This window comes from Tyto alba, unplaced genomic scaffold (genome assembly GCF_018691265.1).
Source record: "Tyto alba isolate M040663 unplaced genomic scaffold, T.alba_DEE_v4.0 Super-Scaffold_11, whole genome shotgun sequence".
In the NCBI taxonomy this organism is placed as follows: domain Eukaryota; kingdom Metazoa; phylum Chordata; class Aves; order Strigiformes; family Tytonidae; genus Tyto; species Tyto alba.
In genome coordinates, this window is record NW_024881273.1 from 11,568,690 (window position 1) to 11,583,669 (window position 14,980).

A 14,980-nucleotide genomic window follows, 5' to 3' on the forward strand; every position below is an offset into this window, starting at 1 on the left:
AGACATCAGCAGCACTGCTGAGCATCAGATATGTTTTATTTCATTAACACCCCTCCTGCTCCACAGGCAGCACTGCTCCCTGTGCTCAGAAGCACTCGCTTCTTTTCCCTCCCCAGCCAGCAGCAAGAAATCCCACGCCAGGACTGGTTTCACTGCTCAGAATCAGTGCTGCTCCTCCTCCGAAACGCAGCTATCCCTTCTCAATCAGAGCCAGGAGGTGGCTGAGGGTGGGCAGGAGGTGTTCAGGGGGCACCTCGGGCTCCTTGTCCTGTCCGGCCGCCCGGAGCAGAAAGCTGTGCATCCCCACGGCTCGGGCTGCCCGGTAATCCCGGGTATAGTCGTCTCCCACGTGAGCTGCCTGCTCTGGGGGGACCCCGCTGAGGCGCAGGGCCTGCTCAAAAATCCTCCCGTCCGGCTTGGCGAAGCCCGCATCTTCCGAGGTGAGGACAAATTCGAAGTGGTGCCGCAGGTTGCATTGGGAGAGGACGTTTTCCAGCCGGTTATCGAAGTTGGAGACGACAGCCATGCGGAAGCCGCGCTGGCAGCACTGGCTCAGGGTCTCGCTGGCTCCCGGCAGCACCTCCCAGTTACCGGCGCTGCAGAAGTCACGGTAGAGGTTTTCCGCCATCAGTGTTAGGATTCCGTCTTCGCGCACTCCCGAGAGCCTGAAGGTCTGCTTCACAACGTCAACCCACCACTGCCGGGAGCTGAGCCCCTGGCCCCGGCCGTAGTTGGGGAAGTGCCGGCTCTGGGCATCGTACGCCTCTCCGAACGACCGACCGAGCGCCTCCGGCTGCACCCACACCCCGTGGGCCCGGGCCTCGGCTGCGTAGCGCTCGCCCACCGGCTGCCGCAGCCGCAGCAGCGTGTCCTTCACGTCCCACGTGAGGAAGCGGAGCCTAAGCATGGCTGCGGTGAGGCTCGGGGCTGAGGGAACCTAAACCGGGGAGGTGAAAGCCAGGTGCTCTGCTGGGAGCGAGTCAGTAGAGTGTGGCTCCCGCCAGTTGTATCCGAGGGGTGTGGGCACCAGCACTATGTCCACATCACACCCACTGGTGTCAGTGTTCCTCGGGGGGGGGGGGGGGTCTGCGCTGATACGGCAGGGGAGGGAATGCCTTGCTCCGAGCCCCAGGGTGCAGAGTCTCCCAGGCCGGGGCAGCTGCACCCCGCCCACACACACACCCACCCGCGCGCCCGTGGGTGCTGCAGCGGGGCCTTGCCTGGGTCTGCTGGGGGGGGCGGGGGGGTGGTGGGCGCACCTGGGGCTGTACCCACGGTGCCGTGGGGCAGGGGGTACGGGATGCACCCGGCGAGGGGGCCCACAGCTGTGCCGAGCGGCAGCGTGGGGAGGGGACACGCGCGGTCCCGCGGGTGACCCCGGCGCGGCCCGCACCCACCTCCGCCGCGCCACGGCCGCCCCGGAAGCCCCGCCCCCCATCAGGCCCCGCCCCCCGCTCAGGCCCGTCCCGCCGCCGCCGCTTCCTCCCTCAGCCACCTCAGGAGCTGCGGCGCGAAGTAGGTGATGATGGTGTCGGCCCCTGCGGAGAGACGAGACGCTGGAGCCGGCCCGGGAGGGGGAAACGGGGGGACAGGGGGGCAGGGGCGGGGAGGGGGGAGCAGCCCGCGGGGCCGCCCGCCTCACCTGCGCGCCTGAAGGCCGTCACCGCCTCCCTGACGGCAGCCTCCAGGCTGAAGGCCCCGGCCTGGGCCCCGTGCCACAGCATGGCGAACTCCCCCGAGACGTGGTACACGGCCAGCGGGTGCGTGGGGTGCTGAGGGGAGGGAGGTCAGCCGGGGGGGGGACCCCCCTCCCCGTGTGTGGGGTCCCCTCCTCGCACACCCCAGAGGTGCTCCGGCACCCAGCCCCACACAAGCCTGACAGTCAGCCCCTCCGGTTTGGATCTCCGTCCCAAACACACACCTCTCCTCCCCCTCCAGGGACACCCAGGGCCCTCCTGCCATGCAGAAGGAGCTTACTCGAGCCTTGACGTCCCTCACAAGGTCCAGGTAGGGCATCCCCGGCTTCACCATCAGCATGTCCGCTCCCTCACGCACGTCCCGGTCCTGCGAGGGGAACGCGCGCGTGACCCTGGCAGCTCACAGTAGAATAACATTGTCCAGCAAGTCCGCAGTTGGTTTTCCCCAGAAGTTTGTACCCGGTGGTAGGTTTTCACAGGAGGGATTGCAGAAGGGTCTGGTGAGCCACTCATGGCCCCAGGAGCCAGGGATGGGCTGCGGCAGGCGAGAGCCGATGCTCCCCTCCGCAGACACACACTGCCCGGGGAAAGCTGGTGGCTGCGTGTTCCTGGACCTGACACCCCAAGCCACAGTGCGGTATGGGGTCACCAGCTCCACAGCTCCCAGCGCAGGCCCACGCTGGGGACAGCTCTCTGCAAGCTGGCAGGCCTTATGTTTCTCTTGCTTGTGGAAGGGGAAGACACTTGACCCAGTGTGCCTCCCACCCCCTTTTAACTCCAACACTCCTGATCTTGCTCTCCCCAAGCCCTGCTGCACTGCTGAGTGTTGAAGGCTTGTTGGACAAGCACCGCATGAGGGTTTTCTAGTCCCCACAGCCTAAACCCATGACCCTTGGTGCTGCCCCGGGCAGCCCAGCCCCAGCTCACTCACCACAGCACGCATCGCCAGACCCCTGGCGCCCGGGGGCAGCTGGTAGCATCGCCTGTCTCCGAAGGCGGGTTTGGATAGTGCAGCATCCCTGGTGACAGGCAAAGCAAAGGGCAGGGAATAAGGACCAGCACAGCTCCCTTTATCTCTCATGCAGCTTCAGAAACGTGAGGACAGACTAGGATAAGTGGCTGAGTCATTGGGGCTAGGAAAAGGGGGGCTCTTCTGTCCCACCTCAGCACCCCAGGATCACTCTGGAAAGTCTGACAGGCCCAGCTGTCCCTGGGAGCCATGCTTTAACATCCACTGCCTTCCCCGTGCCCAGAGTCTAAGGTAAAATCGTCAGACATTTTCCTTTTGCTTTTTTCCAAGGCAGATCCTTCAGGGATGCTCCGTCGGGGTCAGACCATTCCTGGGACGAGGTCTAATAGGTGACAGGCTTGTCCTTGAAGCCACCCTTTGCGGCAACACCAGCTTCTGCAAGCCCCACCCTCACTGCTCCCGGCAGCTCCCTCTCTGCCTGCCTTGCCACCAGCACCCAGGATAGGTAGGTGAAGGGGTGGGACAGAAGATCACCCAAGGTGACCTTCCCACCAGCCAGCCTCTCCTGGGCAAGGTACATTTGTCTCCTTTTTGCACTGGGAAGTAAGAGGAGAGCACTCCAAAGCGACCAGTGTGGCCCCAGCTGTGGCCCAGACTCTGGCCAAGGCCCATTCCCAAATAACTATCCAGGGACACACACCCCACATGGAGCAGCCCCAGCTGGAGATACTCCTGCCTGAGGGACAGACCCACCTGAAGGGACCGTAGAAGCACGAAGCAAACTTGGCGCTGTAGCTCATCACCGAAACCTGCAGAGAGTGGAGCTGTGAGTGCCAAAAGCTCGGTGCTGCAGCCCAGCACCAGGGCAGTAGTGATTCCCTCCCATGGCTGTTTATACTCTGCCCCACATCCTTCTTCCCCTGCCAGAGGCCTGGCACCTCGCTGTCCCCGTGTCCAGCCAAGGACATTCCCTTCCTGTGTGCACCAGGACAGGGCAATGCCTGTGCTGTGCTGCAGCCTCCCCATGGGCGTCACTCCCGCCTTTGGCACACGCAGATCCCAAGCTCACCTTGTTGCCCAAGTCATTGGAGATCAGCGCCGCCTTCATGGCCGCGATGCGCCCATCCATCATATCTGAGGGGGCAACGATGTGGCAGCCTGCGGGGAAAGACCAGAGATGCCAAGAAGTCCCTGAGGCTGTGACTGCCTGCTGGAGGAGGCCCATGTGTGCTCTGCCGGGGCCAGCGCCTGGAGGGCAGAGGGAGCCTCCCCCAGCCCAGAGCAAAAGCCCAGTTTGGAGCCAGGCCCAGTTTGCTTTTGGGCCTGCTGAAAGCAAGAGGGGGCAAGTCTGTGAGAGTCAAACTCAGGTACCGCTGCCAGGAGATTCCCCCCACCTGCTTTGGCATAGGCCAGCGCCACTTCTGCCAGGCGCTGGCAGCTGATCTCGTTCTGGATGGTGCCATCTTCACGCAGGATACCTAGGAGACAAACCCCGGGGTTACGTGAGGGACTGGACAACCGGTTGCCTCCATCCCTAGCGTGGGAGTGTGGCTCTTGGGACAAGCTATGGAGGTGCTCAGAGCAACAGTGGGGAACCTGCTAAGGGAGCTGGATAAGGACCAGGAGGCCAATGATCAGGAGACCTCCAGGGACTGGACACAACATGTAGGTGCTTCAGGGATGGGAAGACAGAGATGGGGACATACATGGGTGCTCAGCCAGATTCAGATGACCAGAGTGGGTGCTTTAACCACCCGTGCCTCCCACCCTGCTGTCAAAACCCAGGAGAGGACTCCCAGGCTCAACTGTACCAGTACTGGGGAGCCAAGTCTTGGCGCAGGACCTGGCCAGACCTCACCAGCACATGGAGCTCCTCAGCAGAAAATGGCAAACCCGTGGAGACTCCCAGAGCCAGGAAAATGCCGGAAGAGCAGCCCAGGACCCCAGGCTGTGCACTTACCGCAGTGCCCATGGGAGGTGTAAGGGCACAAGCAGACGTCGCAGGCAATAAGCAGCTCTGGGAAGGTGGAGCGGATCTTCTTGATTGCCTGGATGGCAGGCGTGTCCTCTGCATCAGCAGCAGAACCTCTCTCATCCTGTGAGAAGAGAAATGCCTCAGCCCACAGAGCCAAGGGCTTCCCACCAGATCCTCTGTGGCAACAGTTCTGCCCAGGAAATGTTTTCTGAACCGTGAGACCCTGTAACGCAGGGTGGTGTGACCACTAACGATGGAAAAGGGCAATGGAGTAGTGTCTCTGAGCAGTGAGTGCAGGTCTCAGGGCCACCTGCAAGAGCTCTGGGAGCTCTTTAGGTGTTGCTACAGTCTCCCATCCCTCTCCTGCTCTGCTGAGCAGGATGCAAACATGCTCAGAGACACTGAACTGCTCGTTTGATCAGGAAACCCCCCGGCCCCACGCTGCTCTCCCACACCCCTGTGGCTACCCCAAGCTCCCTGCTACTACCACGCACACTGACCTTGTGGACCTTGCTGGGCACCCCGAAGATAAGCACACACTTCAGACCGTCCTCGACGAGGGGCCGCAGCATCCCCTCCAGCTTGTTGACTCCATACCTGAGAAGAGCAAAGTGAAGGGGGCTGCCAGGCACCCAGACCTGCCCCGTGGGGCGAGCTGGTCTGTGACTTGGATACTGGGCTGTGAGTGATCCGGCATTCACATGGACCCACACCAAGCAGCAGCTGGAGGTGCAGGGGTGGTGTCGCCTGAACGCTGGGAGGAACAATCCGAGACCTTATCTGGGGCTACAGGAGCGTTATCTACTCGGCATTGACATTCTCCGCTCTGAAAGAACAAGCATGCCCTGCCCTTGGATCCTTTATCTTGGCATCCCCGTTGCAGATCCAGCCCACCTCCCCACAGAATCACTCTCCCGGCGCCTCTCTGACCACAACCCTGCTAATGCGGCAGCAGAAGGAGCTGCCCGTCCAGCAAGATCTAATGCAGGACCAGAGCCTGGGACCTTGCACAGGTTTTTCTAGCTGCTCCTGGAAACCCCATTCGCTTTCCAAGTTCCCTGTGTGCCCAGCCCCCACAACGTGTGACTGCTCTGGGACAACGCAAGACCTTGGTACTATTGCTGCCAGTACTGGTACTTTCCCAGCATCCCCAGTATGATTCCTTCCACTGCCTTGGCAGATAAATGCTCCTGCCCTGCCTGATGCTGGGGGACCCCCAAGGCAGGGACCACAGACAGAGGGTTGGAAGCATCACCCCTGGCTCATGCTCATCTCAGGCCATACATGAACCCTGCTTGGGCACGGGACACGGCAGCAACTGGCATGCAGTTCAGCGGGGCTGGATTCTTACCTGGCTTGTCCCGGGAGGCTGGGGATCGGCTCCACTGCATCAGGGCTGTCACTGCACAGGTGGATGGGACAGAGACATGAGGACTTGGTGCGAGAAGGAAGCCCCTACCCCAGGCTTGTCCATGGGGGATCTTTTGGGGAGTCTGAACCTGTCTAAGAGCTCAGGGAGCGCCTAAGCCAGTCAGCCTGAGCTTGGTCCGTCCCTAACCCAGAGAGCCAGGGCTCACTCACGTGACAAAAATGGGGTAGATGAGGTTGGAGGCATCAAAGGTGGTTGCTGTACACTGCCAGGAGCGTAGCACCGGGTGGAAGTAGCCGCTGTGAAGAAGGGAGTCTGCCTGCATCTTGGGCTTTCACCAGGAGGCTGTGGAAGGAGACTGTGAAACACCAAAGGAAACCGGGGGGCTGGTTAGTGGTGGTGTTCTGGAAAGCTGCTGCTATTGGCACATGCGAGGAGGGGGCTGAGATCCAGGCAGCCATGGCAGGACTGTCCCTGTCCCACGCCAGGCCCGTGCGGGGAGCACGAGCTGCAGCCCAGCCAGCTTCAGCCCAACTCTCCCGCGCACCGGGAGGGTGTTGCAGGACCCTGCATCAGCAGCCACAGCACCGCACTTCCCATAAGCAGGGATGACGCTGACTTCTCCCCACAAAACCTCCCAATTCTGTGTGTGACATCACCAGTTTAGAGCCACCAGTGTCCTCCTGCAGCAGAACCACGTTCACACGGTTCAACACTACCACCCTCCTCAGTCTCCTTTTGTTTTAGCTTGCACAGCTGTAACAGCAGTTTTCTAATGACAAGATGGTCATTGCATAATTCATTCTACTTTTGCTTAATGCTGTATAACTGTGTGAAACAACTGCTGTATATAGTCAAAAACTGCTCTACGTAGCACAAAGTATTTATGGCCACAGTGTAAAGGTGCAGTTACAGAAGGGTACGGGCACTGGATGAAAGAGAGGCGCAGGATCATCCTGAAATCACCAGGGCTTTAAACCTCACAGTCGCACAACTCCAGTGGCCACTTACTGATGGATAAAGAAAACTTGAGAATTCAGCAAAATTGATTTCAGGGGTAACAAAGAGCAATTACCAAACACATAAATCAGATGTTGGCTACATTACTGTTGAAACTTCTATAGCAATATTGTCTTCTGTAACAGTTAGATCTCGTAATAATTATGTGATTAGACCATTAAGATTTAAATTTCTTCTAGCACTAAATTCTCACCAACATGTAGTTGGTGAGAGCGTGAAGGAAGGGGCTGGGGGAGGGAGGCTGCCCCATGATTTGGCTGCAGCACAGAAGAGAGCAGCTGTCACGGCCCTGGGAAACGTGACCTGAACAACCACTGTTTGTACAGAGCGGCTTGAAGGACTTCTGCTGGCTGCACACGCAGGGCTGCATCCCCCAAACACCCCGCGCAGCGGAGCTGGGGGTGCCCCGGGAGACAAACAGCAAAGTCCCTGCTGGAGATTTTGTTTTGAGAGCTGAAACCCGAGGGAGGTGGGCGGGAGGAGAGCTTGGAGGAGAGCTGGAGACAGGCTTCTGAAAGAGCAAGGGGATTCCTCCGTTGGTACCCCTGGGCAGGGCAGGGCTTTCCCTGGGAGACAGAGCAGGCATGACGATGGGACCTGTCTCAGGGGAGCAGCCCGGTGGTCCCCAGTCCCGTCCCAGGAGGGATTCCCCAGGCAATAAACCTCGCTGACCCCCCACCTGTGCCCGGCTTTCTCCAGAGAACAGATACAGCTCACAGCATCCCAGGACAATCCAGAGAAGGAAGTTTAACACCGGTACCCACACCACCAGTCAGCAATGGAGCTGTGCAGGAAACGGCTCCGTTCTTCTGGAAAACCTTTAATCTGAGGTGTTCACCTATTTTATACACTCAAGACCCTTCGGATATTCTAATGCTGAGCCAAAGTCTCAGTCTGTATCAGGCCACTGCAGCCCACAGGAACACAGGGGCATTGTGTTCAGTCCAGGGCTTGAACTGAGCCTCTCGTACCCCTAGCAATCACCTCTGCTTGGGGATGGGGGAAAAGGCACCTCTCAATTACTTAAGGGCTTACATGTATGACAGTGCTGCATAAGAAAAATCAGATGGTGCTTGCAGGGGATGCAGACCAGCTGACAGGCATGCTGGCAGTGTCATGGCATCACCTGGCAAGTAATTTTTAGCCCTGGAAATCTGCCACTCCAGTCCTTACTCGAAGGGAAGGGGACAGCCCTCGGGTGAACTGGGGTTGGCACCTGTACAGCCTGGCTCCAGGCAGGGCTCCAGGCAGGCAGCAATCAAGAACAAAGGGCTCAGCAAAAACCCACCCACCTCGAGAATCCAAAAAATGCTTTAAACGGTTAATCCCACGGGAGGAAGGGGAGGAGGGACAGGGTGGGAGCAGAGGCACCTGACTCTGTATAGGACAGATAGAGACCACAGCTCCAGAAACTGCCCTCGCTGGGCCAGGAGGAGATGGGCCCCGGCAGGATGGCAGAGCCGAGATAACGGCCCGACGGGTGGGCCGGGCAGAGCGAGCGCCCGGCTCCTGCGAGGCCAGGGGGGTCGGGGTGCTCTGTCCCAGCCCCCTGCCGAGGGCTGCAGGCTCCCCTTGCCCACGCAGGGCACCCAGTCGGACCAGGGCACCGGGGTCCCACAGCCGCAGGGCTGCCCCGTGCCCCACAGCACCCGACAGCCCGGGGAGGACAGCGGGGGTGCAGAGCCAGGACTGCAAATGTGCGGCGACAAGGGGCCGCTGCGCCACGTACGCTACGCCCCAGAACGGGGCGATTTCCCCCCTGAGATCCCCTTGGGGTTCCCAGCAGAGCACATGCACCTTTCTCCGACATTAAAGGCCCAAATCTGTCTTTCTAAAGCCTTTTGCTTCATAGACACCAGAGTATCAGTACGGAGGAGTTTAAGAACAGCCCCCGCAGCTCCTGAGTCGAGTGGCTTCACCTCTTCTCCTGCCCGCCGGGACTGCTCGAGGACCAGCCCAAGGCTGCAGCACCCAAACCTGCGCCTTCGCCCAGCCGCGGTGACCCGGGTGCCTGGCTGTGTCCGAGCAAAGGCTGCAAAACGAGAGACCCCCCCGCACACGCTGCCTTCCCTTCGCCCGAGCATGACTGAAACAAAACGGGGTGGACGGGCTGAAGCCAGGCGCGCCACACGCCAGCCGTGAGCTGCCAGGGTCTGCACCCGCTGCTGACAGCACCGCCGAGCCGCTGGCCGTTCGCTGCCGAGACACGGGGAAGTTTCTTTCCAGTCTTTTGGGGTGCAGAAACAGATGCGGCCTCATCGAACGGTGCACAACTCTTGACCTAAAGAGCTGGAGACACGCAAGCTCCTGAAATCCCTGGTGGGAGCGGGGATGGAGTTGGAACGCGGAGCTCCCCAGGGAGACAACGGAGCGGCGGGTTATTTAAGTCACTAACAAAGATCAAGATGTTATAGGTTTAATCTCCTAGGTGGAAACGGGCACGCTCGGGGGAGGCCTGTAATTACATCACAGCATGAGCGGGTGCTCAGGGCTGATGCCAGCTTGATGATTTCCCCCCGTTTGCTACGGGAACGACGGGTTACCGAGCAAAAACCGGGCTGCCCTTGCTGCCTGAACCCAAGCGGCGCCTCTTTGCCCGGCCGGGCCCTGCCCCTGGGGTCGTCCCGATTTTCCGGCAGCCCTACAAAAGGCCGGGGTCGGGGACCGGGGAAGCCGGAGCCGGGGCGGTCGCCCCGGCTCCGGCCCCCCGGTCCCCGACCCCGGCCCCCGGCACTCACCGACCGCCGCGTCCCGCTCCCGCCGTGTGACTCCGCTCCGAGCCCTCGTGATTTGCATAACCCCGCCCCTCCCCCCTTTTATTAGCATAGACCCGCCCCTCGGGATGGCGGCGGGAAGTCTCGCGCGGCGGAGCGCGGGGAAGGGCTGGAGCCGGATGCGGCGGGGGGAGGGGCGCAGGGTTTGGGGGCGTTTGGGGGCCTGGAGGAGGGTTGGGGGTGCTGGGGGGACGTGGGGCAAGGCTTTGGGGTGCCATAAGGTCATGCAGCCGGGTTTTGGGGTGCTGCAGAGGGGCCTGGAGCCAGGTTTTGGGGTGCGGGGGCCGGGGCATGCAGCGGGGTTTTGGGGTGCTGCAGGGTAAGCTGGAGCCAGGTTTTGGCATGCTGGGGGGGATTGCTTTGGGGTGCTGGAGCAGGGCTTTGGGGTGCTATAGGACCATGCAGCCAGGTTTTGGGGTGCTAGAGAGGCTGGAGCAAGGCTTTGGGGTGCTGGGGGGTTCCAGAGCAGGGTTTCAGGGTACTGGCAGGGTCCAGGGAAGCTGGAGCCACGCTGCAGGCCTGGCAGCACGCATGCAGGACATGCTGTTTCCACCATCTCATCAGAGCATGGGAGATGCACAGATCAGGTTTATTAGTCTTCAGAAAAATCAGTCAAATAATAAAGCGTTTTTACCAGAAAAGGGGCTTATTCTAGCAGATACTTTCTCATGGTCTGCTGCAGCTCCTGCCCAGTGACCCCCCTGCAGTGCAAGCACCCCGAGCCTGTCTCCACACTCCCCCCAGCCTCGTGCCCTCGCTGGTGGCAGGGCTGAGCAGAAGGCTCCTTCCACCGGGGATACAAACACCAGCACCCAAACCTCAACTGGAAATCTGCCAGTTGAGTCTCTCTGCTTCCCTCACACCTCACACAAAGGCCGGGTTGTGGCAGCCTTCATCCTCCCTTCACCATCAGCTGCTCCAGGAGCAATGTCACAGCGAGTTTGCTTCTGCCTTTGCTGCACGCTCAGATGCGTGCTTATGCAACCGCAACCAGCTTATTTTATTACTGACAGAAATAAGAGACTCCACTTCTGTAAAAAATCTGGCTTTTATTTAGACATTGTTCCCTTCTAGAATATACACCCAGATATGTACTAAACCAGCAAAAAAATAATAATAAAAAAAATGGAAGAGGAAAAAGAGCTAAAAGGAAGGCCGCCTTTGTTATTGTAGATCTTGGGAAGACATCGTCAACTCATTCTTTTCATCTGTTGCTGACTGCCTGCCAGTAGAAAGTAGAGAGCAGAATATCTTTGATTCAGTTCTTTTCAGGAGCTGGGCTTGTGTGTGAAAAGCCATTGTGCCATAAAACCATAAAGGCAGGGTAGCTCTGCATCAATTTTTTGGCAAAAAGGACATACTATTCATCACATGTTATTTCAAAACTGCACATGAGCAAAACTCGTGGGTTTTACTTAAAGGTACCTAAAACTTTCCTCAAGTTTCCTTCACCAGACTTCAGTTACTTTCAAATATTGGGTTTATTAGCCTTCAAGATCAAACAATGAAGCATTTTTCCTCAAAAAAGAGCTTATTCTAACATACTTTCTCAGAGAAAAGAAAGGCATCAAAACTAACAGTTCAAGTATAAAAGAACAAACCTATACGAGTACTAAGAATACAAACAGCTTGTTTCATCAATCCATCTTTCTTGAAGGAGCCATTTTAAAAAACTCAGGTCCGAGGCTGGCCCTCCTTGGTGGGAGTGCCCTGCCCTCCCGGAGCTGGTCACACTGGGAGGCGGCTGCACCTCTGGAATGACTGTTGGAGGCTAAAGAGGGACCTTTGATGTAATTAGTGCAATCCAATTGGGAAATAAAAAAAAAAAATGAGAATCACCACTATTCTACCACATTTAAACTTGCTGCAATCGCCAACCTGTCTGCAGGAACTGCAGCTCTGCAGAGGAGGAAAAGGAGGCGAGACCACTGGTGCCCACCGCTGACCTGCAACAAATGTACCACGCGATACAGCTGCCCTTTTTCACCTCAAATTAGCCATTCATTTTGCTTCAGATTTTTAATAAAATTCCTCGTGGTCTCCCAGGGCTTTAAAGACACTGGTCCTTGTACAGCTGTCCTGTATTGCTGCACATGACTGGTAAGGTTGAAAGACACAGTATCACTGTCACAGTTACAGCAGGAAGAGAAGGCACTGCCAGAATGCAAGAAAATAAAGAAAAAAACCAAGTCACTTGGTTAAAAAGCTTAAATATTCAGGTTCCAAGCCTCCTGACATCATGTATATTCTAAACCCTGAAGGGTTAATGACCTATTGATTCACCTGACTTGGTTTAAGGAAAATATTCAACAGTCTCTCAAGTTCTCCTGGCCAGCTTCTGTACTGAGCATCTGACATTTCTCTTTTCCTCTATTTAAGAGCCAACCCCACATAAAAAGCCCAGTCCCACTACTGTCTGCTCAGAACCTGGGGAGGGTGCCAAGCCCCCTGTGCACAGGGAGAAGCAATCCTTCCACCAGAAAAGCTTGAGCAGAAGTCTTTTATGTACAAGTTAAAGCCACAAAGGGAGAGGCCACAGAGGAACAGTACAAAGCTCTACTGGAAACAAGAGGGGACACAGCAAGGTTGATTTACAGCATTTATATCCCTCTGAACAAAACCCAGCCCCTGCACGTCTCATCGGCAAGCTCAGTTGTCCACTTCTTCCTCATCATTTTGCTCTTCTTCCTCCATCCTTTCATCATCATCATCATTCTCTTCCTCTCGACTCTTATCTTGCTCCTCTGAGTCTGCCTTCTTGTCTTTATCTTTCCTGGCTTCTTTCTTTCCTTTCTGTTCACGCCTGTAAACTAAAAAAGAGAGAACACTGAAAAATTTCAAGCCAGTGTTTCTAGGGCATGGACAGTACAGTAGCTGAAGTCCAATGTCCACTTGCTCTCCAGGCTTACAAGGGGAGCAGTGAACTCATAGCAGCAACTCACCCTATTATTTGAGCTGTGCTGACCAGCTCCATAGGAAATCAGGTTAAGTTTCAGCAGAAAAGTGCTGAAAAAGACGCAGGAGTTCACATTTACAGGCAGCACCTAAGACTTTCCTTAGATAAACATAATAGGGGACTGATAGCAGATGAGACTCTCAATCCTCATCAGTTGTGCAATAATGTTATCCCAGTCCTGTTAAGGTGCACATTATTTATTCCCCAGGCAAACTGCAGTGTAGGATGCTGGGCAAAGAGAAAAGAAACAAGACAGGCAAGTAAGTGTTGCTTGTCCAGTGTTTGAGGAAAACAGGACTTGGTGCTACTTAGACTCCATCGACACAGACTGAAGATGATACCTTCCAGTGATTCTTTCAAAGGGGCTACAAATCGCTGAAACTCCATTTCCTCCATGGCAGAGAGAACATCGCCAGCATTCAGTGTTTTCCTCTTCCCCTTCATGGCAAAGTTATTTGCACTAGTCAAAAACAAGAAGGAAAATAGTTAATTGGTAACTGTCACGAATTTAGTCTTACTGAAGTCACAAGCAACTTGAAAAAACAAAGCCATCTCCTAAACATTTGGGTTTTTTTTAATCACTTACTAATAGTTTAAGATACCTTGTTTACATTGGCTGGTTGTGCTTTCATCTAGTTGCATTGCTCTCCCACATTAGTTTTCTGCTTGCATGGACCTTTACTACAACCAGGTGAAGGAGAAAGCCTGAACTTTGGCTGTGAGGTGACAATTCCACAAAGCTGTGTGAGTACTTAACACCAGAGAAGTGACTGCCTGCACAGCATATTCTGAGCCACCCCAGAGATGCTACTGTGCCCTCTGTGACCAGCTCTGAGGCTTGGCTTGGCTCGTGCTTGCCCAAACGCAGCTCTGTGATGGCCTGGGAAGTGAGCAAAGCACTCTTGCCTCTGCCAGGAAAAGCCATGCAGCCATACTCTAAGGCTAATGGCAATTTGGGACCCTTCTTGTGGTCCCAAAGTGGGGTTGGGACATCTCTGTACAGAGCCAAGCTGCCTTCCCCACGGGTTCTTAAGGGCAGTCCAAACCCAACTAAAGATTCTTTTATTTAAACAGACAATACCGAAACGCATACTTCAGGACAGTCAGCCGAGAGGTGAATTAAGTCAACTGCGCTGGTTTTCTGATGTGACAAATTCTTACCATGATGTTGCATAAAGGACAAACACACTTGCCGCTCGAGATATTGCGCTCCGAGCTTCTTTGGAAATGTTTACTCCATCGGGAAGCTGCAAAGTAAATTCAACATTTATCAGCAGCTGCTATAAATGACTTAAACTTGCAAAATTAATGTGTCGGTTTTGTTATGGCATTCACAGGGCTCAGCACAACTGGAAGCTAAACATTGATCTCAGACGGTATCACAGAAGGTTTGACGCCAGCTGAAAGCCAACTGCAATCTGAGTGAGCTCTCTCAAACGCAATAAGCTACACATATGTAAAGTAACTTCTGAGCCAGCGGTGGGTCTGGCCACCATCTCGGGGGCAATTCACCCGATGACTGCCACGTTCCTGACACAGACCCGTCTCCCTGCCATACCCAGATCCCTTCAGCAACGCCTCGAGGCTCAAGACCAAGCCTATCAGCCAATTAACGACCGGGAATTACTCTGGATGTTTAGACAGACGAGGAATCGCTTCTGCTCTTCGTTCGGGGACCCGGTTCGGTCAGGCCCCCTGCGAGAGCTCCCCTGCTTTTGAACTTCTGAACGCTCCGTGGAGCATCACCGCGGGCTTTCGCAGCCCGGCCCGCCCCTCCCGGCGCCGAGGGCCGCACCGGGAGCACGGCCCCTCGCAGGAGGCCGCGGGGCAGCCGGCACCGCCGCCCCCCGGGGCCTGGGCGCGTTTTGGGCGGAAAACGGCGGAACAGCGGAGCCTCTGCGGGGGCTGACCGAGGAGAGCAGCCCCCACCCCACCCCCTCGCTCGCAGGGGCCGCTGGCGGCGCCTCACGGGCCCCGGCACCCACCGCCTCCTTGATGATGCGGGTGATGACGGCGTTAGGCAGGTTCAGATCCTCCGGTCTCTCCGCCATCCTGCGGGACAAGCGGAGCGGGGGCGGGGCGGCGCGGGGGAGCGGGGCCCGGCCCGGCCGTTCCTCGGCCCGTCCCGGCGTGCAGCGCGGCCCGCCCCGCCCCGCGGCCCGCTGAGGGGGGGCGGCGGGGACGGGCTGTGGGAGCTGGGGGGGGGGGGGGGGGCGGTG

General features: G+C 57.1%; 3 protein-coding genes across 3 annotated transcripts; all 3 read right to left on the reverse strand.

Annotated features, from left to right (window-relative positions):
- Nucleotides 1-18: 18 nt before the first annotated feature.
- Nucleotides 19-911, reverse strand: HDHD3 (haloacid dehalogenase like hydrolase domain containing 3). The gene has a single exon (XM_009966983.3). It carries the CDS (start codon nt 905-907, stop codon nt 191-193), a length of 717 nt encoding a protein of 238 aa, XP_009965285.3. The 5' UTR covers nt 908-911; the 3' UTR covers nt 19-190.
- A 537-nt stretch (nt 912-1,448) lies between these two features.
- ALAD (aminolevulinate dehydratase) lies at nt 1,449-9,837 on the reverse strand. The gene is made up of 12 exons (XM_042786801.1): nt 9,770-9,837; nt 6,224-6,371; nt 5,994-6,044; nt 5,143-5,239; nt 4,628-4,763; nt 4,062-4,145; nt 3,737-3,825; nt 3,421-3,476; nt 2,629-2,716; nt 1,978-2,064; nt 1,643-1,772; nt 1,449-1,538 (listed from the first exon to the last, which is right to left on the reverse strand). Exons 2-12 carry the CDS (start codon nt 6,334-6,336, stop codon nt 1,456-1,458), a joined length of 1,014 nt encoding a protein of 337 aa, XP_042642735.1. The 5' UTR covers nt 6,337-6,371; nt 9,770-9,837; the 3' UTR covers nt 1,449-1,455.
- A 997-nt stretch (nt 9,838-10,834) lies between these two features.
- Nucleotides 10,835-14,904, reverse strand: POLE3 (DNA polymerase epsilon 3, accessory subunit). The gene is made up of 4 exons (XM_033000084.2): nt 14,747-14,904; nt 13,923-14,008; nt 13,103-13,221; nt 10,835-12,615 (listed from the first exon to the last, which is right to left on the reverse strand). The coding sequence occupies exons 1-4, from the start codon at nt 14,810-14,812 to the stop codon at nt 12,455-12,457; spliced, it is 432 nt and encodes a 143-aa protein (XP_032855975.2). The 5' UTR covers nt 14,813-14,904; the 3' UTR covers nt 10,835-12,454.
- Between the last annotated feature and the right edge of the window lie 76 nt (nt 14,905-14,980).